General features: G+C 46.3%; 2 protein-coding genes across 6 annotated transcripts; one reads left to right on the top strand and one right to left on the bottom strand.

Moving 5' to 3' along the window:
• The first annotated feature begins 177 nt into the window (after positions 1 to 177).
• On the top strand, positions 178 to 8,131 carry ajuba (ajuba LIM protein). The gene is made up of 8 exons (XM_084003469.1): positions 178 to 2,858; positions 4,851 to 4,952; positions 5,043 to 5,110; positions 5,227 to 5,289; positions 6,184 to 6,314; positions 6,442 to 6,493; positions 6,681 to 6,749; positions 6,872 to 8,131. Exons 1-8 carry the CDS (start codon positions 1,277 to 1,279, stop codon positions 7,001 to 7,003), a joined length of 2,199 nt encoding a protein of 732 aa, XP_083859595.1. The 5' UTR covers positions 178 to 1,276; the 3' UTR covers positions 7,004 to 8,131.
• acin1b (apoptotic chromatin condensation inducer 1b) lies at positions 7,566 to 25,572 on the bottom strand. Of its 5 annotated transcripts, XM_084003467.1 has the most exons (18): positions 25,395 to 25,572; positions 24,323 to 24,388; positions 23,899 to 24,010; positions 23,638 to 23,711; positions 22,862 to 23,443; positions 21,977 to 22,771; positions 21,694 to 21,773; positions 17,592 to 17,712; positions 13,189 to 13,234; positions 12,627 to 12,772; positions 11,902 to 12,048; positions 11,553 to 11,727; positions 11,223 to 11,368; positions 10,492 to 10,599; positions 10,061 to 10,168; positions 9,381 to 9,741; positions 9,158 to 9,258; positions 7,566 to 9,079 (listed from the first exon to the last, which is right to left on the bottom strand). In XM_084003467.1, exons 1-18 carry the CDS (start codon positions 25,527 to 25,529, stop codon positions 8,756 to 8,758), a joined length of 3,627 nt encoding a protein of 1,208 aa, XP_083859593.1. In that variant the 5' UTR covers positions 25,530 to 25,572; the 3' UTR covers positions 7,566 to 8,755. The 5 variants fall into 5 exon arrangements, with proteins under 5 accessions (XP_083859593.1, XP_083859590.1, XP_083859591.1 ...); XM_084003464.1 differs by having other exon boundaries at positions 21,977 to 23,443; XM_084003465.1 differs by having other exon boundaries at positions 9,158 to 9,255; positions 21,977 to 23,443.
• Positions 25,573 to 25,589: the final 17 nt, after the last annotated feature.

Here is a 25,589-nt window from a genome sequence, read left to right as displayed (position 1 = left end):
TTTTATATTCTATGCGAAGCGAAACCAAAACTTCCCCGCGAATATTTTACGATTTTTATTTGTTCAAAATGTAACATTTGCCCGTAGTGAGTTTATTTTGAAAGGGTGTAATCGGAACTAGCCCCCTGCGCTGTAGCTAGCTCGACACTGTTGTTAAAAAAAAGAAGAAGAGGGGGAGGTAAGTAATTATTTAGGGGGAAGAAAGAAAGAGGCAAAGTTGTCGATCGTGCAATGCACACGGGGAGGGATTTTATTTATCCGGAGCCAGTCGTTTAGTCCCGCACCGGTCCGCCGGGATTCAACGCTAACGCCGCGCCGGTTCCCCCTCATTTCCTTCCTTCTCCAAACTTCTCCGCTACTCTTCCGCCGAGTCCCGGGCAGGACTTCTCCGCTTTGAAAAACGGGTATGATAAAAGCAGCCGAGCACAGGCTGGACGGACGGAGACTAGAGGAACCTTAGCGACTTTTCCGTTGAGTTAAAGCTAACCGCGTTCCGTTAAATACGTGTTTTTTTCCCCCTCGCATCGAGATGAATGGCAGAGTTCGTGGCGAGTCGACTATCTGCGTACAACCGGATTTATGTTCTTGTCTACACTGGACCCACATGAAGTGGTGATAGCACTGCATCCTGAACACTTCTTTTTTTGAGGATTTTTTTTTTTTTTTTTAACAAAATAAAACTAAGAAGACACAGAAAAACAGCACTGGATAATCAAGATACCAAAGCGATCATTTCAGACCGTTGAACCCCCCAGAGAAGATGCAGCTGTGGAGCCACATGAGGGTCCACAAAGGAGGCCCTCCGCGACCATAGGTCACGCCGAAGTGTCTTGGATGTACGTTTCTCTCGTTTTCTTTGGACATTTTTAGTGTTTTTGTTTAATAATCCCGATGGATTCTTCTTCACCACATCCTACCTGCGCCTGTGGGTTTTCCACATGTGGGCAAACCAGATGACTCGGAGGACCTAAGTCATGTAACCATCCTGAAATGTCTTAAAAGTCTTATTTATCCCTTTTGTATTTATTGTGTGTGTGTATATAAGGGTCCTTTAATTTTTTTTTTTAAAGTTTCAAGGCCAGTTTTTAATTTCTAAGAATTAATCTAATTTCTAAGAATCCGAAAGTTGCCGTTTCATCTGTCGTAGTGAGAACTGTAGATTTACTTGAACACCTTTTTTTCGTCCTGCTGTTTTTTGAGCACATCTATATCATTCAAAGAGACTGTAGGGAATTGACTTTGCCCAGACAGGTAACTAACAGGAGGAGGCTTCATCATGGACAGGCCCATAAGCAAGTTACTGGAGAAGTTAAAGCTAACGGACTCGGGCAGTGTGAAATTCAACAGCTCAAAGAAAAAACACGACTCGGCCAACAACTCCAACAACAGCAACGCCAACGCTGGCATCTCTGGAGGCGGCGGCGGCGGTGGTGGGGGCAGCGGTCTGCCACCGGCTCCCGGCTCTGCAGCTGCCTCGCCCTCCAGACCCGGCCAGTTCTCGCTTGCCTCTCCAACCACAAGTGATGCATGTGTTCCAGTGAGGGGTAAAGCAGGAGGAGGAGGAGGAGGAGGGATGGGAATGCCTCCCTCTCAGCTCCTCACCCCACCGCCATCTTCCTCCTCGGTGGGTGCCGTATCTCAAGATGGCGAGCCACCGCCTCACCCTTCCACCTTGGCGCCGCTGAGGCGTCGCTCGCCCCAGCAGCGGGCTTCCTGCTACCTGGGCGAAGGCGTGGACTCCCACCTGAGGCGCGAGTCCGGCCTGGGCCCCGAGTGCGACCCCATGGGAGCGTTCGGCTCCAAGGCGTCCCTCAACCAGCGGCGCTACTCCCTGGAGCTCCAGCAGCTGGTCAGGCGACAGCAGCTCCTCTCCCAGCCGCCGCCTCTCTCCGTTCCCCCGCCGTACCCCGCCTCGTCGGGCTATGGGTCGGCTCCCAGAAGCGGTGGAGGTGGCCTGGCAGAGCCGGGCTACTTCTCCGAGCCCGAGAGGCACAAACGCCTCTCTCTCCAGGAGGCTCTGTTCTACAAACGCCTGAGCACGGGCAGTGAACTGTGGGAGGGCACCAGGCCTGCATCGCTCTCTCATCCACCACATCGCGCATCCGATGTGACTGGAGGTGTTGGAGGAGGCTTCTTTTACCCCTCGGGACCTACCCTGAGCCCGTGCTCCTCGTTCAGCCTCCAGGAGTCGGTGCTGGTCAGCCCCAGGTCCAGCTTCGCCTCCAGCACGGCCAGCGGCGGCGGCGGAGGGAGCCCCATGGGGAGCCGCTGCAGCAGCAACCGCACCAGTGGCATCAGCCTGGGCTATGACTCTCGCTACTCCACCTCTGGAGGCCTCCCCCCACAGCAGCAATCCCCCTCCATGAAGACAGGGGGCTCTGGAGCTGGTTACGGACCTCCGGGCAGGGCCGGGGTCACCCCCGTGGAGGCCTGGACTCAATACTTGGATGGAGGGATGCGTCCGGGGGCTCAAGACAGCCGGCACTCCTACCCGCCTGCTGTTGGAAGTCCAGGAGCGGCGTGCTACCAGGCTGGCCCAGAGTGGTGGGAAGACCAGCAGGCAGGACTGAGAGGCAAAGACGGGGTAGCGATGGGAGACAGGACCCGATACTCGGACCTGCCCGGCACCCGGTACCAGGAAGAGCTCACCCGACTCCTCCTGAGAGACGCCGCCCTGGCGGGTGGGGGGCACCTGGAGGGCCTGATGCTTAAAGAGCAGTCTCTGGCCCTGACGGCCCTTTCCAAACCTAACACAATAACACTGGGGTCTTGCTCGGCTGGAGGCCCGGTCAAACCTCAGGAGGATCCAGGAGTCGGAGCTGGGAGGGAGGCCGTGGAGAACCGCCAGGAGTTCTTTGGTGAGAACCTTTTTTTTTGTTTTTAACAGTAGTTTTGGGAAAGAGGAAAGTGAGGTTGCCAGGATACACGTTAAACAAAAGCTGCATTTAGCTGAGAAATCACATCCCTGCTGAACCAGCGGCGTCACTGTTCATGCACGGCATCCCATGCATTTCTAAACGAGTGCTGGGTCGCCCCAGCATCCACCCTCAGTGTGTCATTATCGCCCCGGTGTCAGATCACAGGTTTCTCTCTCAATGAAAGGCTCGGATGGATGGATGGATGGATGGATGGACAGATTAATAGTTGAAAGACTGTATAGATGGATGGTACCTTGGAACCTGCAGAGACTTGCAGGGTTGTAAGCATGCAAAGCATAAAGGAAGGAGAGAAAGAAAAAAAAAAAGTGCTCGGGCTTCAAAAAACCGATCCAGACAAGTAGATCCGTTTTGAAAGATGAGGATATCAAAAAGAACGTGTAGGACAGATATGTATGCACTAAATCAGGTCGGCACCTGTGGCTCGAGACGTGGGACAAAGTCAGCTGATGTCTCAGGCAAGGCGGACACATGGAGGGCAAAATCCTGCTGCAACACTCAGACGCAAATTACATGGTTCCATATAAACACAGCTCCGACCATTACTGAGTCACACAAGATTAGGGCTCAGGATCTGTGTGTGTGTGTATTGTTTCTCTGTGGAAGGGTGTGTTTCTCTCCCCAGTGACTTCAGGCCACAGTAACGCGGTAAGTGTGTGTGAGTCATGTGTGCGTCCTGGTGTGTGTGTGTGTGTGTGTGTAATGCTGCCTTGGCGTGTGCAGCGGCGGTGTGCTGTAGCCTGTTTTTCTGCTCAGGTATGCGTGCCCGGAGGGGACATACAATACTGTACTCCTCAGCCATTAGGAGGGAGCTGTGAGCCATGAAGACAGACGCCCCGAGCTCAGCAGACACAAACGCACACACACCGACATTAAAAGTGCAAGGCTTCAATTAAATTAAACGGAAAGTAAAGTGAAAAATGCCGCCGTTTAAACGTTTAAATAACGCAACTTGTATTTTCATACGGTCCATTTTCAGTGTTTAGAGTCCCTGAATGCAACCCCACTAACTCCCACCAGCGTTTTCTATATGCAGCAGCTTCAGACGTCAAATTTTAAAGCCTGCAGTTTGAGTCTCGGTTTCCCTTTTTTTACGGTTTCTGGCTTTGGCAGAGGCTGGTGCCTGTTCCTAAATACCCAAAGGACTGTCCGAGAGTGGAGGAATTCTCAATTTGTGTGGCACTCCCTCGGCCACATTTGAGAGGGGAAAGAAAAGAAGAAAAAAACGCAGGCACATCCTTAAATAGATCAGAGAAATGCTGTAGCTCGGACCACCGCACCACTTTTCCACTTTGCATTTAGTTCCCCGAGTGGTGCCGAACGTGTACTTAGACTGAACGTCAGTCTGTTTGATTAGAAACGCAGAGAGAGGTTAGTTAGCGTTGAACGGTTGAGTGGCTTTAAAGTGTGTGTGATCCTCATTTACTTCCCCGGTGCACCAGAAGGAAAAAAAGCTGAAAGTTTGTGTTTTTTTTTGGTTAGAAAGTGACATTTTTTTTAATTAATTTTAGATAAATATTTGAAGAACGCAGCAAAAGTGATGAGTTTTGATACCTGACGTATTTAAGAAACTAATCTCCAAATTGCGGGGGGGTTTAAAGTCAAATTTAAAGCGAGAGCATTTATTTTCTGGAACGCCAAACGGCGGAGTTTCCCCTTTTTTTTTTAATAACAGAGTTTGGACGGAGACACGTGAGCGGATGAGCAAGCGGGCTGGCATGGGTAGCTGGGTTCTAACTGTGTGAAAATCCCCTAGGTGGTGCGAACGAGAGGATTTACAAGTGTTGACACTCTGTGTGGAGTTGGATTTCCGACACATCCTCTTGGAATGCGTCGTAAACAAAGTGTTAAGAAGCCGCTGAGCTATTGCTCTCTACTAAATGCATGTTTGTGCCCCCCCCACCCCCCCACCAGGAACCTGTGTGAAGTGTGGGAAAGGCGTGTACGGGGCGGATAACGCCTGCCAAGCTCTGGACAGCCTCTATCACACACGCTGCTTCACCTGTGTGTCCTGTGGTGAGTAACCCCCCCCTCCATCCTCCTCCAACACAACATGACTTAAAGCATTAATGAATTTCCATCCCTCACATGTTCCTCCCTCTGCAGGACGCACCCTGAGAAACAAGGACTTCTACAATGTCAACGGCTCTGTGTACTGTAAAGAAGATTACATGGTAAGAGTTGAGGTCAAGGCGTGTTTTTGTCTCTCGCACACAAACAGTCACATATTCAGAGTCGGAGGATTGATTTTTTTCCCACTAATGCTAATCTCTTTTTGTTGTAATGACAGTTTTCGGGGTTCCAGGCCGCGGCTGAGAAGTGTAGCGTGTGTGGGCACCTTATTCTCGAACAGGTGAGTGTGTGTCTACGTCTTCAGCTAGATTTAAAGGAAATATACTTTAACCCGCCCGTGTCATTTTGAGTTACTTGTGTCCCGTTTCCCAGAATGCCCCCAGAGAATAGAGAAATTCAGTGACGTCGTATTTTGTTGACTCTTCTCGGGTTCCCACAGCAGATTTTCTGTGGAATGTTTGCCTCTGTTTTTCTTTTGATAAATAAAGAAATATGGCTCTGGAGCCATTAGTCTAAACATTTATTTTTTTTAAACATATTTGAACCACATAAATAGAAAGCTTGCAGTGAGTGTGAGATCGTTTTCTGCATTATTTTTATCGCATGTAACTTGAAGGATGTGAAATGTTTCAAACTGCAATTCCATCGTAGTTTTCTCATATTTTCTGCTTTGATTACAAACTAAAAGTCATTAGTGATCATGCAGCGGTATCATTAAAATTAATTTATAGATTGCTCAGTGAGATTTCGCTCATTTTGATTGACCATAGTTGAGACGTATGTAAATGCTTGTGAAATATGATCCATAAAAGGCAGCATCGGGAGAAACGGTCTGAGGATAAATAGCAGCAGATAAAAAATGGAAATGTTAGGAAATCAAATTATGGAAAATGGATTTTACAGCTTGAACGAAGGCCTATAAATTAAGTTTATTCTTGCGTATCGAATTACAGAAAATATGCAAAAAGAACCCAACAATTCAAAATACTGCAAGGCAAAAAAATGGATGGAAAATATTACAAATCATAATCAAAACAAGTTGAAAACACCAACACTTGCAGTCTAACCAGTTATATGTGGAAGTACTCGGGGTAAAAAAACACACCACTTAAAAAGGAACACCGTGACAAATGTATTTTTAATTACTTCACCACCTCTTGCTCTTCTCTCCCAGATCCTGCAGGCCATGGGGAACTCGTACCATCCCGGCTGTTTCCGCTGTGTGGTGTGCTCCAAGGCTCTGGACGGGGTGCCTTTCACCGTGGACCATCACAGCAACATCTACTGCGTGGCGGACTACAACAAGTGAGACTCTCGGCTGCTTGAGCCTTTTAATATGTCTGTATTTCCTCCCATATAGCTTTTATTTTTTAATGCATGTAGTGAATGTATGAAGTCCAAAATCTACATAAACTTTCCCGTTGCCCTGCAGGACTTTTGCCCCGAAGTGCGCCGCCTGTTTACAACCCATCTTACCTACTGAGGTGAGTGTGTGTGTGTGTGTGTGTGTGTGTGTGTGTGTGTGTGTGTGTGTTTACCACCCATGTACCAGCTGGAGGCGTTTTCTTAATCAAATATTTAACAAATGATGTCATTTATGAGAAGCAGATTCAGGCACAAGATGATATATTTGTGGTTAACTTCACCAACTGAATTCGTTTGTGTTTTCAGGGCAGTGAAGAGATCCTCCGGGTCGTTTCCATGAACATGGACTATCACTTTGAGTGCTACCACTGCGAGGTGAGAGATGGAGCTTATTTCATCCCCGTATTTTACAATCCGACTGGGTATGAAGCTCACTTCCCCCGTGTGCATTACTGTCCTTATCTGCATCTCTTTTTTCCTCTCCCTCCCCTTTACAGGAGTGTGGTAAGCAGCTCTCCGATAAGCCGGGCTCGCAGTGCTTCCCTCTGGACTCTCATCTCCTCTGCCACTCCTGTCACATGAGCAGAGCGTGTGCCACACACAACATTCCCCCTCACAACACACACTGATGATCAGCTGGTTGTGGAAAGAGCCGTCATTCCGTGTTGTGCCTCGGCTCGGTCTCACGTCTTTTTCTGAAGACGGAACTGCTGATTCTCGGACATTTCCACTGATTCACTTTCGTCTTTGGCTCAGTCCCCTTTCGTCACATGTACTGCCTGCTGTACTTCTAGTACCATTACTGTACCATAGTTATAAGGGAACGGGAAAGAAACTACTGCTTTTTTTTTTTTTTTTTTACCCCAATGTGGCTACTGTTTGCTGTAGAAGAACAAGGGATTTTGTTAAACTGTTTTGTACATATATTATCGCTAGCAAACATTTTGCACTTAAATTTGACTTTACTGTAAGAGATTTGTTACGTGAATCTGTAAAATTTTGGGGAAAACATTACTGTAATTTCTGTATGCTGTAATAAATATTTTCATTTGTGTTCAGGCAAAACTTTCAAGTATAAGGTCGCGAGTTCAGTATGTGAAATCTTTTCCTCTGTATTTAAATAACACGGTTAAAGCACGCGTTAACACTCGACCAGACGCGACACCTCTGAGAAACGACTAAGCAAGAACATCCAAGCAGAGAGGCTGATAACCAATTTAAATTTATTCATTTTTTTTAAATTCTCAGTACATTCAGCACTTGAAAGGGGGAAAGAAAAAACAAAAATCTTATCTGTTTAGAACTAAAAGCATAAAATTAAAAATATTAAAATCGTAACCATTAGTCTATTAGAAGGTCAACGTCGTATTTGTACCTCGTCTTTAATATATATATATACATATATATGACTAAAGGGTCAGAGGTGGGGTTTTCAAACAGACTCCGGAGCAGGGAAGGTCAGCTTCCTGTAATTATTACAGAATAAACCACTTGACAAGAATTTTATATCCTCCCCTTTCGACTCCAAAAACATCCACTGAAGACGGGCTCGTCTCCAGCGTCACCACAACACACAATATCACGTCTCTTCCTATCGCACACTTTCCTAGGTTACAGTGTCGAGACTACAAGTTGCATTTTTGTGGGAGATGAAACGGTTTTTTTTTTTACTCGCCTGCTGTAAACACACAAAGCTCCAAGGCTGAGAAATTAACATGATTCATAAAAAGTCAACAAAACATAGGTCGTATATAAAACAAATGTCGGCGCTGAAAGAGAAGAACACTAAAACTCATCCTAGAAAATATTTGACGGTCATGGGTCTATTTTGGACTGATTTTATTACAGGGCTCTGAGGAAGGAAGGAACAGTGCACCCGCAGAACTAAAATAAAGAGGCGGGCTCCCAAACCTCAGTGGGACAAAATGCTGAGGCAAGCCAAAAAAAAAAAGAAGAACAAAAAAAAACACCGTCTTCTCAGCTTATTTTCTTTAACAGCACTACACAGAGACGAGGAACACTGCTCTCTACACAGGGAAAGGACTGACTTCTGCTTGTGGAAGACAGAGAACAGAAGAGTGGGAGCAAGATTAACTGTCGTTTTACTACAAAAACGTGTCATGAACATTTCTCCGTGTTAACTGACGTGGGTGAGGACGAGGTGGGGGTGAACGGTAAAAGTCTGGAAGACAACGCTAGCTTCAAAAGTGGACGAATTAAAGCACAGTCCTGACAAAAGTCCTGAACTCGAGGCAAGAGAACTGCATCTCCGAGTGGAAACACTCCCTCATAAGACTGCCTGTCTGCACTGTCCCTAGCTACGTCCCCGTCCCTCGCTCTCTCCCTCTCTCTCTCCAGCTTTCCCTGCAGCCACTCGCCCCTCAGCGGCGTCTATCCCTGGGGTTGCTACGGCTACGGGAGCGGCGTCCACTACCGGTGCCTACCGATGGCCGTCTGGGCCGGTGGTTGGCGTCCCTCTTCTTATCCCCCTCGCGTTCTCGGCCGCGGTCCCTCTCCCCGTCTCGGTCGGCTGCCCGGGCGGCGGCCGCTCCGCCGGTCGCTGCCACGCCGACGTCCTTCTCCCGACCTTTCAGCCTCTCTTTCCTCTCCTCCTCCCGCTTCTTCTCCTCCTCCTCCTGCTGCTCCTTGCGCCGACGCTCGCGCTCCTTTTGCCGCTCTGTGCGGTCCAAAAGCCTCTGTGCAGCCTGATGGACACGAGGGAGAGTTTAGTGAAATTAAATCATGAACTCATTTTTCATTCATCAAGCGTTTAAGTGACTAACCTGCTCCTCAGAGAGAGGAAGCCAGTATATACATGGAGCCGCTTTGGTCTTCAAGAACAAGTCGTCCAGCAGTTTTGCAGGAGGCTCATCTCCTTTCTCTGCTAAAAAACAGAAAACAACCTACGTGTTACCACTTCTTCATTATCTCTGCAAACAAATGCAGACTTCTGAGATATTGCTATATGTTTTCTAAGTGGAACCAGCTCGTTATTTGGTGTGTTACCCTTCTTATCAGTCTTCCTCTCCTTGCTCTTGGCCCTCTCTTTCCTCCTGCGCTCTCTGTCTCTGGATCGAGATCGTTGTCCCTCCTCTCCCGGTCTCGCGAATTCGCGGACCTTGTCCCGGTCCCATTCCCGCTCGCCACGGGCTCGCTCTCGGCGCTCCATCTCTCTCTGCCGCTCCGCCCACAGATCCCGCACTCCGGCCACGCCTCCGACTCCTCCCACGCCGCCAACGCCTCGGTCGCGCTCCCTGTCCCGGTCCCGCTCAGGCATCAGAGGGGGCAGCCGGGGCTGAGGACCAGGTGGAGGGGCGACATGTTCCTCCTCTCTTTCTGGCTTCAAGATGCCTTTTTGAATGTCCAGCTGGAAAAAACAAAGACAAGTTATTAACAAAAAAACAGCTCATTTCATCAATACTGATTAAATGTCAAATCACAATATGGTGGCTTTGCTACCAGTATAATGTTAAATGTACTGTTGTGAACTACTTTGCCAGTTTTAACATTTTATGATGTCGCCTGCAGACATAATTTACAACTAACTATGTGGTTGCTTATCTGAAACAGTTATAAAAGTTTTAATGCCTCATATCCTTTTACTGTGGATAGCACTCACACCATTTGCCACAGTGTATAAAATGTATATGATGGTAAAAATGAGGGTGTAAATAGACGGGCGTTACCTCATCCTGCTCACAGAAGTCGACGCTGAGGACCTTGGGATTGCTCGTAGGCCATTTGACCCCGTGGAGGGCGGTTCTGGTGGCGACGGCCTCGTCTGTTGTAGCGTACTATGAGGACAGGGGAAGGGGATGCTGTCAGGCTGAGAATAATCATTCTGACGTGTAATCACGTCTCCACACACGCTGCAAAAACAGACTGCCGGAGCCAAGTGGATGACAACACAAAGAAATCACATAAACGCATAATTTATTCCTGTGAAACAAATGCATTTTCTGCAAAAATGCACATTATTTAAAGAGGGGTTACTTTAGCGGATTAGTTCATCTCTCACAATGCTCCGACCCTCAGGAACTGTGAAAAATTCCACAAGTAATTTACACTTTCTGCTAAAAAATAAAGCACACTCAGATGTTGATTCGTTGGTACTCACTGTGACATAGCAGTGAGACTTGATCTTATCGATCCAGAAGCCCTCTTCCACCACGCTGCCCGTCCTGTTCAGCAGCTCTTTGAGTTGACCCAGGGTGAAGGGTCGCACCTACGGGAGGCACGAGGAGGAACGCTCAGTCTAGGTCAACGGCCATATTCATGGTGGAACTGGGTCAGTTTATATAAAGCGAAACACGAGATAAGATAATAAAGAGCTGAGTCGAGATGATCTCGTCGTGAATCGAGATAACGGCGTGATTATTGAGGATTTGCTTACAGCTTTAAGGCTCATTAAGACTGCAATAAAAAAATACTCCATCTAAAGAATGTGCTCTTATTGTTCTGACATCACTGAGGCTAGGTGGCATTAGATATCTACTCTTTGATCCATGACTTTAAGTCATGCTTCTATGACGCAAGTTTTAAATAAAATCTGCAAATACTAGTCATTAAATGTGTAATGTCTAGTCTTGTCGTAGTCCGTTTAGTCATGCAGCGGTTGCTAAACTTAAGGTGATGCTTGACTACAGCCATAATACCTGGGTAAGTGTCTCCGACTCTAATTATGGGAATGATGGTGATTGCCACGGGCAAAACAATATGCCTCATTCATGAAAAACCTATCGAGTAGATTTGTTTTTTTGCTGTACAATCATTTCCCGCCACATAATTTATAGTTTGTGCGGAAAGTTTAAGGCTTCCGATGTGTAATGCGCCGCGTTACGAACTCACCAGGTTGGTCACGTGGATGATATTTGAGATTTTGCCGTGAGGCGGCGACGGCTGCCTGGTGGCGTGGACAGGATCGTCGATGGTGACGGACACGCCGGACTTCTGTTGACTTATGGAGCGACGCACCAGGCTGTCGCTAGGGGTAACTGAGGGAAAGATGAAGAAGAGAAGAGTGTGATGGGTTAAAGAGAAGAAGAAAAAAGCAGGTATTTCTGTCATCAAGGACAGACCGAGTACTGCTAGAGATGATGGAAGCGAGATGACTACAAAGAGATGTTACCCAACAATCTTCGGCAATTAAAACCCACAAATTTCAGAGCGAGGAATCACCTTTCTTTGCCTCTCCTTCGAGCTTGACAGTCGTCTGCATTTCTGAGGCTTCCTCGGATACGCTGTTCTTCCTTTTGTCTCTGGAAGTCCTGCGTTGTAGCTTTTCTTTCTCCATTTTAACGTCCTCTTCCTCCTCATTTGTCTGCCCGTTTTCCTGGCCGTCACCTGAGACGACCTGAGGAGGGACGGAGGGGGAAAAAGCTGTTCAAAACCGCTGGCAAAGCCGCTGGGGGAGCAGCATTTCACAGGAACGGCTTCAAATTAGACATCAATTATAACTGGATGTGGCGGAAACGTTTTAGGATAATGTTTCCATCCGACAGCGATGATGCTATAAGCCTCTCCTGACCTGTGTGACGGTGCGTCGGATCTTGAGGCCTTGGTCCTGGTCGCCCCGGCTGGTGTCCAGGTTCTCCTCGTCCCCAGACATTTGCAGCTCCTCCGGGTGCAGCTCCACCACCGCCTCCTGGTTCACTTTGATGTCTGGGATCAAAGACTGGAGGAGCGAAAGACGTTGACCAAAGACGTTGGGAGGAAAAAAAGGAGAGATAGGAACAAGAGAGGGAGGTTTGAATATTTTAACTAACAAGTAAAAAAAACAAGATTGTGGTTTTGTTTCCCCTCATTCATTTTGGAGGGAGTTAAGTTATGGAAATAATGAGCTTTTCATTGTCTTGATAAAATCCCCCAAATTTCTCCAAGCTCACTCGTGATGTTTTGAGCTTATCGCATTTCACAGCTGAGTTTCAACTCATTAATACGGAGCTTGTGATTTGAGGAAGATGTGGTCGTCAGAGTAAGATCATCAATTTTGAAAAGTCATTACAGTTTACATTTTTATCTCACAGAACTACCCGATATGCAAAGACACGGCCAACGCTGTAGTCGTAACCGGTTAATTACAAGGTAGTCAAGCCAGAAAGCAAACCCAGCATTCATGTCTATTTTACAAAAAAATATGAAACGAACACCATGCGAGTGATTTCGACCATAAACTATAGCAATAATAGTAGTGAAATAATCCATTTCCACATGTTCTCACGCCTGCATGGGCACTGGGTCCTGGTCATGTACCTTCAGCGAGTCGGTGGTGATGCTGATGGATGGTTTCTTAGCAGTGACTGCTGTGCTGGAGCCCCACCTCCTCTTCCTCCCTGCTGGATTTCCCGTCTCGAGCTCACCTGCGCCTCCATCTGTGGCAGCGGGAGACGTCTTGCTGCCTGCAGGAGTCAAAAACACGCATTTCATCACTGAGAAGAGACATTTCTTAAAAAGGCAGAATACATTTCTTAAATACAGCAGTAATAATGAGCACCTGTATAAAGGGCAATGTGACAGGAGCCTCAAGCATGGAAAAGATCCTTGCTGCTTTGAATAGCAGCATAGTGTCATGTGGCCACAAACCCAGCCTATTAGTTAAAGTTTAATATTCACAACACTATACACAGCATTTATGCCAACATTATGGTCCAAGAAGAGTGAATTCATTGGTATCTTCTGCTCAATTCTGACTTAAAATCACTCTGACAACAATCTGTACATGGATTTGAAAGGTTGTTTTATTTTCCATTCTTGTTCCACTCTTGCGTCTCAGTCGTCTTCATGCAGGACAAAAAGATTTAACCGGCATACTCACTGGTCAGGGATATCTTGCGTGCAGCAAAAGCCTTAGGAGTGGTGCTCTGGGAAGAGAGACGGAAAGAGAACATACAGAAACCCCAGGGGTGTGGGGCGAGATGAGAACCAAGAGTCAAAACCCAAACCACGCAACAACAGAAAGGAGGTGAAACGGGAAAAAGTGGAGGAGGGGAGGGGGCGGAGGGTTAAAGTAACAAGAGGCCTAGAGGCTCCAATTGGGCCACATTATGGAGAGAGGCTTTTGGTCGATGCAGAGAGACTCCAGACACGTTTCCAGCCTCCACCTCTGCTCAAAGACACTGAGATGGTTGATGATGCTGCTCCCCTCCTGTCTGTGTGTGTGAAATACATTATGTGCATTACATTAGCAGGCCTGCGTGAAACTCAAAACTCTGTTGCAGGAGGTTATTAACAAGCGAGTCTGAAAATAGAGGGGTGTCTGTCAGTGTGTTGGAGTGGATCCCGTCACTTTACAAGATTCAGGTCTCGTTTGAACTGGATTTTTCTTCCTCTAGGAGGAGGTGGGGTGAATTTAAAACCCATCCAGAGTGCATACGCACTAATCACTACTTATATATGCATTATAAGAATGTATTATATGCATCGTGTTTCATGAGCTGAAGTAGATAATTTGTTGAAACTCTTACAATGAAGTGAAAAGTAAAGTAAACCCTTCAGGATCATTAAATGTGAGGCTGGTATATAAAGTGAGGTTGTCTAGCTTTGTATGTGTTGTGCTGGTGAGTTCTGTGGAGCAGAGGTGGAGAACCGGGTGTTGGAGTCTCAAAGATCGGTGAACGGGACGTCCGGTACTGCAGTTTAAATTCACCGTTAAGATTTACCATATTTAACACTGTAGACGAGCAGCGTTTGTCAAATGAACGATGAAGACTTTCATCTCGGTGTCAACACATCAAATTAAAACTGCAGTAGCCGTGACCGTTCAATAAAAATTGCACTAAATTACAAGGAGGGAAAAAATGAATTCCTCTTATTTATAAAAAAAAATGTTTTTTTCTTTTTTCTTATTTTTTTTACAATTAATCCTTTACAATTGTATAAATTTAAACTAGAGGAATAAATCACAAGTCATTTCCTGGTAACATTTGACACCTGATTCCTTACTGGCTCGACTATGGCCCAACCGCACGACAGTGTGTACTGTATCTAGGCAACAAGGATCCAATCAGAGAAGGCAGAGGAGTGAGGGTGGGGCTCGATTTGAGTGTGCAGATTAGCCACCAGCCAGGAACTGATCACTGGATTGGACTTTTTTTCTTGAATGGGGCTGGGGAGTATCAAAGAGTCATATTTCAGTCTTTTGGGGAGCCAAGAATTTTCATGTGATGTATTCTGGCAGGCCCGGGGGTCGATGTGTACTTTGTTAGAGTCCACGATCTGTGACGTACATCTGGCAGGTAAAGAAAATCTTTTTGATGCTTGAATTTATTGTCTTTAATTGTCATAATTGTCCATATTCTCCAGCATCTGAAAGCCTTTGTTGGGTTTGAAGTTTTCCTGTTTTTGAACACTTCATGCACAGCTCTTGATTGTTTTCCAAATTGACAGCACAGGTAGGTCTTGTTGGCCACATGTAATCCAGAAGGATGCGTCTTTGTTAGATTATAATCCAGGGAAGCAGTCAAAATGAGATCATCTTGCTGGCATGAAAGCCTCGGCATTCACATGATACCATGGGGATGCAAGGGACAAGGTGCGGATGTAGCGAAGAGATGGATGTAGAGTAAACAAACAGCAGCAACAACAGCAGTCATCCATCTTTCAGGTCCACAGCAGAGGCCGGACATCATCACTTCCTGGAGAAACTGCAGCCACACTGTGAACGCAGGTGTAACTCAGAGGAAGGGAAGCAACGACTTGTGTGGATGATCAACGTCGCTCCAAACCAGCAAAGGTTCTTTGTGCAATAACGTGTGTCCGATGACTTGTCCTTGGCACCGTGTCCTTTTTACATTTTAACTGCTGCAGAGTTCAGGGGAAAGGTTCTCTTATGAATGGCGATGTCGAGCATGATGACCTTAGATGGACAGCTGAGTAATGGAAGTCTCTTTTAAAAAGCTAGCCAGCTTGTCAAGGCAACGGATGATCGTAAGCCTTACAATCTCAACCAAACAGCGATCGTGATCGTGAGTAAAAGTCCTTATCATCACAGATTATCCACAACGGTTTCCATTTAAAAAATGTCCCATAATCATTACTTCCAAGCCGATTCTTTCAGTTGCTCAGTCGGAGTGCGTTTTCAAACGTAAATCCCCAGACAGCGATCGCATAAACGCTCATGTCCTGATCACCGTGTGGGTTATTGCAGGGATTCTCAGTCCGATGTAGTTCCTCCACACCGCAAGCAGGGGGCAGTGTGGGATGAGAGGAAGGGAGAAAAACAAAACGGGAGACCTGAAGAGTTTTGTCTTTTCTCTGAGCTGCATCAGGCGTTTTGGAGGGCAGAGGCGTGGATGTTGGAGGGCATCACTTTGAGGATGTGCTTATCCTCAAAATGGCAGATGGGAGAGGAGGGGAGCGGCGATACAAGAGCGGCAAGACACCCTCCCCTTCCCTTACGCCATCATTCATCATCATCGCACAGTGCGGTACAGTCCAGTCCGGCTCAGATCGGCGAGAAGGCTTCCAGCCCCTGAGGCTGGGTTACCACGGCAACTGTGTGCTGCTGCGGTTACCATAGCTGCCGCTGCTGTCGGCGAGTTCCTGCTGGCTCAGCACGTCACTCAAGGGCTACAGGGGGAGGCCTTGCAGACTCAGGCTTTACTCAGTGCCATGGGGTTGCAGACTCTGGGCCTAACTCGGGTACCAGCCACGCACTTTGGCATTGCGGGACAGGAGTTGTAGGAGTAGGAGGAGTGGAGGAGGTGTTGGTGGTGGTGTTGGTGGTGGTGGTGGTAGTAGTAGTACGCAGCAGGTACCATTAGGGGCAATGGAAGAGGCATGGGCACCTTCATAACAAAGCAATCAATGGGGTTTTAAACAGCAATCACACCATAAATATATATAGTGAGAGAAGCGTTCATGATGGGATACAGAGGCAAAAGAAAATAAAGAACAAAGAGGATGAGAGACAGCGAGAGAGAGTGAATAAAAAAAAAAAGGTAGACAGAGAGAGGCAGTGTGAAAAGAGCAAGCGAGAGAGCAGGGAGACGGTGAAAGAAACAGCAGAAATGAGCCCTGATGCATCTCTACACACACTGTCAGGGCATTACTGATGCAAGGAGGGAACAAAACCCACATACAATAAAAAAAAAAAAACAAAGGAAAACATGCAGATGATAAATTGAATCACATAGTAGCTCACCAGTAAATCTTAACCGTGTACTTGGGAGCTAAAGTAATGTACGGTCGTGAGCGGTGAAGGCTGAAGGCCACATCTAACTGTAGCTTCTTAAAGAACTGCAGAAAATATTCTCCATCGCTTAATTAGGATGTCATGTGAACATGCATCTTTGTTTTTTTTTTTAAATCTATAGAAGAGAAACCATAAAACACTACACTCTAGTCCAAGACCCTGACACACCAATATGCAAGACTCTGGAGCAGACTAAGGCAGATTGATCATATATTAATGTTGACAATTTTCACCCAAATTTACTGCAAAAGACGACAGGTGGCCCTGGCAGGAGAGGAAATAATCAAACTTTTTTTTTAAATATTGCTATTATAGCTCGGTAATTTGAGCACGTCTGATAAAAAGTAAAAAAAAAAAAAATTGAAGTTGGGCCAAAAGCCCTCAAGTTCTCAATCATTTGAAGTGCAGTCAGAGCTTAGTCGCGCTAACGTTGCCATTGTTGACCACAGACACTAAAAAGTGATGGATACTTGGCTTGGTGTGGGAGGGCCCTGAAGTTTAAAGTTTTCCTCACTTCCTCCCTCCCAAACATACACACCAACAGTGAAAAAGCATGCAGTATGAACGTCTAATTCAACACACTATCACCATCATTAATTGCATTCCGGCAGCATCAACACTGAACATCCTTCGGCATGTCGCAGCCAGACGAGGCAGGTGTGTGAGAGACCATCTAAGTTATGAAATATTAGTCGCATTAAAAGCAGATGGAAGGGATTAGTTCAAGTCTATTTACCCCAGGACCCAACCCCAACTCAACCCCTGTCTGTTTACCTATGACCACTTGTAGAAACCTCCAATTTAGTGATGTGATGTGTATTTAAGACGTTAGAGAGGCAGAATCCAAAAGGGGGGAAATCAAACAGGAATCAAAATGGTTGTAAAACTGTTGGGGTTGTGTTGGCTTTAAGTGACCCTCTTAACTTGTGCTGCTAACTATACGTGCGTTTATATGAAGGAGGATGCAGGTCAGTGGGAGACAGAGCAAAAGAACCAGGCACCCCCAATCCTGTCAGTGGCCTTACCTCCTCCAGGGGGTCCTCGCTGTTCTCCGGCTCAGCCCCGGAGGGCGGCTGCTGGGCCATGGAGCTCTCCGAGTCTGGTTCCACCTCCGTCACGGCTGCCGTGCTGGGCTCCGACACCTCCCTGAGGAAGGGGAAGAGACGGGTTGAGCAGGTGGGAGGTTGCAGAAAGACCGCCTGCGATCTCATCCCTAGAGAGTGGCCAATATAAGCGAGTCTGAAACAATGTGTAGGACAAGACACTGGGACGAGTCACGGGAAGGGTGCTGGGGCAAGTGATCTGGGTCACTCCTGCTATGAATAACTCACCAGCTAACCGACACCCAGGGTCACAAACACTCCTCAAACTAGCTCATAGTCCAAGACAGCTAGCTGTGTGTGTGTGTGGTCTTCATCTGATCCATGCTGGGTCATTATTAGGAAAAGATGAAACAAATCTAACTCCACCAAAAAAAAAAGTCACTTTGCAGAGTTTCTATGAGTCAGACCTCACACAGCCAAAAAAGCCTTTTTTCACATGTTGTTTGATTTTATCGCTGTTATCTAAGACAGAGCAAAACCAAACAGATGTCATTGTTATATTTTTAGCGACTCCCTCAACCTCCCCTACCGCAGAGGCAGCACCCTGTAGGTGGGAGAATCGCATCCTCTAGCATCCTTCTCTCATCACAGTGCAACGTCTGCGTTGTTTGATTTGTTTCACGGTTGTGTTTCATAGGAAAAGTAAAGACATTTAAACATACATACTCATGTTGGCATCAAATAAAGCCATGTTTGGTCACGATGGTGCCTATGCTAATCTCTGCTGCATGTTTTGCCCTACTTTTTTCACCAGTTATTGCAGAGATGTACTGAATTAAAGCACAGCAATACAGTGATATTCAAAAAGGGAACATTCAGTGACACGAGTGGGATGACTATTATATTATACTGTTGATTAATGGGCTAAAAAAATAAATAAATCACAAAAACAGTGAAAAGTGCACTTTTCCATTTTGTTAAACCCAGGGTGACGTTTTCATTTTTAGTACAAAACCCCAAAACTATTCACGTTACTTTAATGAACAAGCGGAAACCTTTTATAGTTGAGAATTTATGTCATAAGCAATCAAACCTTGCCCAATAAATCTCTTTCTAACGTCCTAATAATCACTGACACACTTTAAAATGGACAGTTTTTCATTCTTTACGACATGGTCACCGACTACTTTTCTGTCAGAGGAGGGCCTGTAATGTTAGTCTCATACTGAAATCTACCCAGTGTTTAACCTCTGGAGATTAGTCAATTAGAAGTGTAGGCAGGAGGACAGTGGTTCCCCCTCCTCCACACTGGCCCTCCTCAACTCGAAATACAATCCCGCGGGATCAAGAGAGGAGGAAAGGCCAGGCGGAGGTGATCACCAAAAGAAACAATGAGTAGCAGAACTTCCTTTTTTCAAAATTTCAAACAGTACTGTATTCATATCCCTTGGCTGGAATGAAGAAGCACACCTCCAGCTTGTACCTGAGGAACAATATCCCTTATCGCATCACAAAACAAATGCATTGCTCGTCGTTAAACTGCTCAAAAACCTCACAATGAACCCAAGCCCTCAATTCCCCATCCGGGGTCTGAAATGGACCGTAACATCGTCGGCGATCAAATCAGACATGTAGTCTGGTCTCAGGGGTGAGTGCTGGTGCCAGCTTGGAGAATTATGTCACACCATAAGGGTCCATTCACACCGACTGTACAGCTAGCAGATGTCTGCTTTAATGATCTCCCTTGACAACAGCGGGATCATTAACAGCTACACCCACACGAACCCCAAAGTAAAAAGTATATAGACTAGTGAACAACATGTTAAGTTAAGTCATAAATCTGCCTTAATGGTTACAAAATGAGGATGCTATCATCAAATAAGAACACGTATATTCTTAAATAGGTAATTATAAAACAAATAAAATAATTATCTCCTTGCTACCAGGTCAGGAGGAAAGACAGGGAAGGAGAGAAATCACAGTCCGCATGACTCTCATCACACCATGAAATCTGAGCCCATTATTTATTAATCAATGTGCTCCTCCAATGTGAAGCTATTTTAGGCATAGATCATATAAAAGGAGGACCCCCCACCTCCTCCACCCCCCCCAAATCTTCCTCCCTGAACCTTCACTCAACAAAAGACTCACCGATGGTCCCACCCCGGTCCCCCCTCACATGGGCGAACATGTAACATGCTCACTACCAGGCCAACGTGCGCTGATGACATGACGTTTAACGGGCATTAAAAGGATCCGGTCGTCGTTTTCTACACGACAGGCCAGCTGATTGGCTTCTGGTGTAAAAGTACGAGCAGCGACCCGAAGCCTTGAGTCGCCCTCTAGCTCACTCTTACCCGTTTTTGTTGCCTTCGGACAGCATTAGGACCGGCGTTGAAAAGGGAAACCCCCGAGGATAACAAAAAAATAATAATAAAACCGCCGTTAATGGTTGTTCCGGTCAGACGTGGGTTGGAATCGGTGACGCCGAATCAAAAAGATCCCGGTCGCGGGTCGTTTCTGCTGCCGATTAGCCGTGCACTGTGTCGGTATCAGGGATGCAATGCATGCATGGCGGCCATGTTTGCTAGCGAGACCAGTGTCAAATCTACCAGAGTGGAAAAAAATATCTTCCGGTCGCAGATTTCCAAAATAAAAGCTATAAGTAGACGATTAAACGTGTCGCATTCCTAAATATAACCAAACAACTAAACGGAATATCAATTCAGGGAGAAGCTGCGCTGGATGGAGCGTACGGTCTTCTGCTGCCGGTAACGCACGGAAATTACACGCAAAAGACAACCGGGGAGCGCAACGAGGGGAGGCGGAAAAGGACCATCTTTTCTGAAGAGCGAGGCAGCCAGCCACGCCGCTGGAGGGGCTGCCGCAGCGAATGCCTGATCAGAAATACACGGACTGCACAACCGAGGCATGCGGTTTTAAACTGGAACACACAGTTACTCTGTCTTTAAAGGCTCACACATGATATACAAGGGTAGATTATTTACACTATTTATGTTAAAAAACAGTCCTTTCTGTTTTAGTGATAAATATTACTGCATCAATTAGACACATCAACAAAAAAACTCCTCACTAAATGTATGCACTGCATTAAAACATTGATGTTTTTACAGATTTTAAGACAGGTTTTACATTTTTGCATGCTAATCTTTTGTATTTATAATACAAATTGTTTTTGCTCTTTCCTCTGAGGGCAAAGTTATGCAAGAAAATGTTATCATAGTCCCTAATATCCCCTCCCAAAAAAATGCCAGTGGTTTAGTCCATGTTGTTTACATATTTCGTAGGCTTAAGTGCTCCTTTTGTGACTTTATCCCCACATTCAATATATCAGCTTCCCGAAGTTACTTCTAGCAAGTAAGCAGAATAAGAATACAAGCTTAATTTATTAAAAACCTTATTGTTGATGAATATTACAGGTAGCCACTAGAGAAAATTAATAATAATCGTTCATTTTAGCTGGTGTAAGTGTTCAACTCCAGCCACACAAGGTTAAAGGTAATGTGAGATTTGTTGCGTTTAAACCCAGCTCCTCTTCAGCTCAGCTCAGAGAGAGAACAGCATTGGTTAAGCGTACTATAGTGTGACTGAAGTGAAGCCAAGGAAATGCAGAGAAACACAGAACTAAAACATTATGTTGTGATTGTGTCGGGTACGTTACATGGAATCACACCACCGCACAACCCTGCTGGAAGGTGCTTCATCCTTCCTTCTCTGCTCTCTGTGTGTGTTAGTGCGCCTCGATTAAACCGACATAGCGGCATCACACTTCAGCCACTGTACACACAGAGGAGTAGATGTTCTCTTCCCTTAGATCTGTATCTGACAGAGCTAACGGGGGACTTACAACTCTTTGCCGATGCCCAGAAATGTCCCGAACGCCGCAAAAATAAGAGGTGATATAGACAGAAGGCGGTGTCTCTGCAGATACAGACACACACTTCTACTGGGTCATAAATGATGATTGACAAGAATGATTTTTCTACCAATCTAAACATTGTTTTGTCTTTAGGAAATTGTTGAATAATATACATTTAACTGGATTTGAATGACGGTTACTGACCTTTTTGGAAGGTATCTTTTCTCTGTCCCTTTCAGGTTGGTCTTCTCCTCATCCGCCGCTTCTGGTTTTTGCTCTGCCTTCTGTGAAAAAGAAATAGCAGCAGCCAAAAAAATATTATTTAGCTTTAGAGTGCATCTCAAAACAAGCCATGAAAAGCAAGTTTTCAAAAACGTTGGATTGCATCTACTGTGTCTATGGTGATGCCATATGGAATCAAATATAAAAGATAGCTCACACAACTCTATCAATACCATAGTGAATATTTTCACATTTGATCACTGACCTTCAGCTGTCGGACAGGGGTGGTTTTATCCCCGGAGGAGGATGAGGAGGAAGAAGAGGAGTCCGATTTGGAGTCAGAATCTGATGAGGAATCCGAGTCTTGGGCCTCGGTCACAACCACCCTCCCTTTGTTGGCTGTCTCGTGCCTCTTCTCCTCCTCTCTTCTCTTCTCCTCATCCTGGCGTTTTTTCTCTTTTTCCGCATCCAGGCGTTTCCTCTCCTTTTCTTTTTCCTCATCCTGGCGTTTTTTCTCTTTTTCTTCATCCCGCCGTTTTTTCTCCTTTTCCTCATCCTGGCGTTTTCTCTCCTTTTCTCGCTGCTCTTCCAGTTGTTTCCTCTCCTTCTCCTTCTCTTCTTCCAAGCGTTTCTTCTCTTTCTCCAGTTCCTGTATTTTCTTTTTCTCTCTCTCCTGCTTCTGCTGTTGTTCCCTCTCTTTCTGCTCGTTCAGACGCCTCTCTTCCTCCATCTCTCTGTTCTCTTGGAGCTTCTTCCTCTCCAGTCTTTGCAGTGGAGAATCACTGAAACTGGCGGGCCCAGCAGTAGAGTGTGCTGCCTCTCCTGACAGATCTACAGCAGAGGTAGCCTCTGATGCACGAAAAGCCCCTTCTGACTCCATCTTGTGAACTAGCAGAGAGAGGGGCCCTGGCCTACGCTTTATAGGGGGCTCGGGGCTGCTGGAACGAGAGCTCGAGTCAGAGTCTTGCCTCTGCATGGTGGAAGAAGGGAAGGGCGGCACCTTTGGACCACGTGAAGCCTCAGGGCCTTCTCCCTCCTGGTCGTCTGTGTCAGGTGGGCTCTGTTTGGGAGTGTCAGGTAGGGGAAACAAGTCAGGGGGTGGAGAGGGAGGAGGAGTGGGGTGGCGCAGTTGCATTGGTGTGTGGTGTACCTGTGGTGGTGGGATGTGCTGTGGAGGCTGGAGCTTGCGTTTGGATCTCCCAACTGTTGATGGGACATTGGGAGGTATCTGCTGAGGCTGAGGAGGGACTCTGTTGTCCCTTCGTGCCCCGCCAGGACCAGGCCCCCAATCCTCGTCATCCTCGCTCTCGTCATCCCCGTCGTCGTCGTCATCACTGTCCTCGTGGATCTGACCTCCAGCTGAGACCCCAGCAGATCGGCTCAGATGGAGGACGGGGTGAGCTGACCCCGGCTCACTCGGTGCGGTGCCCTCCTTCTCTTGGGCTCGCGACACGGCGGGGGGCAGCCCCTGGCGGTCAGGCTGGCCCAGGACGCACACCGACAGCGAGGCTACAGCACGGGGAGGAGACGGGGCTGGTGGCTCCTTATGTCCTTGATGAAAGGTGACTCGCTGCATCCGAGCTCCGGGAGCCACAAGGGACTCTTGGGGGTGGAGGGTAGGACCAGGGCCCATGTCAGGGCCACATGCCATCATCACATGACCCTTCACTGAATCTCCTCCTTTCTCCTCTGCCCTGGTCATTGAGGGCTTGGGGTTTATGGAGCAATGCTTCTGGACAAAAATAATGGAGTCAGTATAGGTTAAAGGTGTTTTTATACAGTTACAAACAAGGACAACATCATTTCTAGCTGTAACATAGGAACACTATTCAAACAAATAAGTGTGAATGTGATTGTGTGTCCTGTTCTGTGTTATAAATCCTCGGGTTTCCTCATTTGACTATTCAGTGTGCGGAGGTTACTGACCTTGTCGGAGACATAAGTGGAGCAGTCATTGTCCTCCGAGTGGTCTTCATCCTCCTCTGGCACTGCTGGGCTTTCTGTCAGAGAGGGACACGAGACAGGGGTGAAAGGTCAACACCGAGACTAATGGCACACACTCAGTAGTTCCTAACAGAAGGACTACTTCTGAAGGAACCAGCTTTAGGTCGTGTGTTTTGCATGTTCATACAGGCAGTTCATGAAATTAGGTGAGTACAGACAGTGATTTGTGACTGTGTGTGTTACCTTCTCCCTCGTCATCTTGCTGGGCCTCTCTCTCCAGTCTTTGGCGAAGGAGCTCCTGCTGCTTGGCCAGGTACTGTTTTATGAAGCTGTTCTGGCTCATCTCCTCACCTATCTACAACACAATAACACACACAAAGCCACACTTTATTTATACTCTTGCACTTAAAAATCCCCAGAGGCAAAGAGCAGCGACTGTGTGCATGGTGTAAACCTAATCCCTAAAGAATTTCTCATGTTCTGACGGAAACATTGCTAGTTAATGAAATGAAACACCACATTTGACCTTCAAACACGTATTGATTAAGAACTGGTTGTCTTTGTAGGGAATATTCTATGTGTTTGATCTCAAGTACGAGAGGTATGCCTTTCTACAGAACTTAAAATAACCACACATTTCAAATTAAATATTAAAATCCGCTCTTACCTGTGAGTTGGGCTGCAGCCCACTGTGAGAGGAGGACGACTTCTGGAGGTTTTCCAGCATCAGAGCCTGCAAGAAATAAGGAGGGGTGATATTTACGTAAAATCATAAGTAATTATCGTATACAATCTAAGCTGTGTGTTCATTTTGAAAATGTCAAATTTAAACAACAATCATTAGTTCAAATATTATATTAAAATATTTGAAAATAATAGTGACTTTACGGTAAACTTATTAAACGCAATATATTTTCATCAGCAAATACCATGTATATATATTTAGAAAGTATATCATATTTTAGAAACAAATATATTATATTCAATTACTTGTATGCCATAAAAAATAAATAATTAAAAGGAAAAATGATTCCCCTTCCCCCCAAAAACTATATTCCTGGATGCGTGGGACTTTTGAAAAAGCATTTATGCTTTAATTTAGGGATATAAAACAATACAAATAAGTATAAAACAACATTTAAGTCAATTAATATGTGTAACGAACTTAAATAAATGGTTTGTTTTCTTTCTGGGAGGGGGGGTTTGAGACCCATGGTATCAGTATTTCTAAATTCCTTTATATAGACATGAAACCTATGGTTTTATGGTCTTGTCAACTATAATGTTTTTATTTTTAAAACTTCACAGATTTGAATAAACTACTAGCCTGCGAAGCTAGTAAAATTGTGTTTACATGGCGAAGCGCGCCCCCGTCAACCCCTGATACGCTCACATCGCGAGCGCGGTCACGGCCGTGTACTGTACACTATGTGCACACGGCTTAGGCCTCGACTTGACAGGTGCACAGTTCAACTGTGTGCAACACGGTGCTCTTAAGTGTAGTTACGGTCCAATCCCGAACTCGGTCGGTGGACGGTTCCGCCGCGACGTCAGTCACAAATAACCGGAAACAAAATTGTTGTCGGCGTGTAATAAAACGCGTGCCAGGCGGTTTATGTATTCCCGCTTCCCCGAGCCCACACACCGTTACGGCCTCTAACGTTAACCCCACAGTCTCTCGTCTCCCTGCTGAACTTAGCAAGACTCGACAGGCGGCCGTAACACGCGCGAAAACTCACCCCCTTCAGTCGCTTCAGGAGGGTGTTCTTCTGCCCGCTCTTCGGGAGGTTTCTTTGCTCCAGAGCGGCTTTTAAATCGGCCACTCGGAGCGATTGTAGAGGTTTTCCGTCAAGCGTAATATCTTCGTCCGCCATTTTCCTCCCTCCGCTTGTCTAAACTCCAACAAGCGTCGCTACGGCTGCTGCTCAGCGTCA

This window comes from Eutrigla gurnardus (assembly GCF_963514095.1).
Source record: "Eutrigla gurnardus genome assembly, chromosome: 23".
NCBI lineage: Eukaryota > Metazoa > Chordata > Actinopteri > Perciformes > Triglidae > Eutrigla > Eutrigla gurnardus.
Note: the sequence above shows the minus strand (reverse complement) of the source record. Positions and strands in the feature narration are given on the sequence as shown.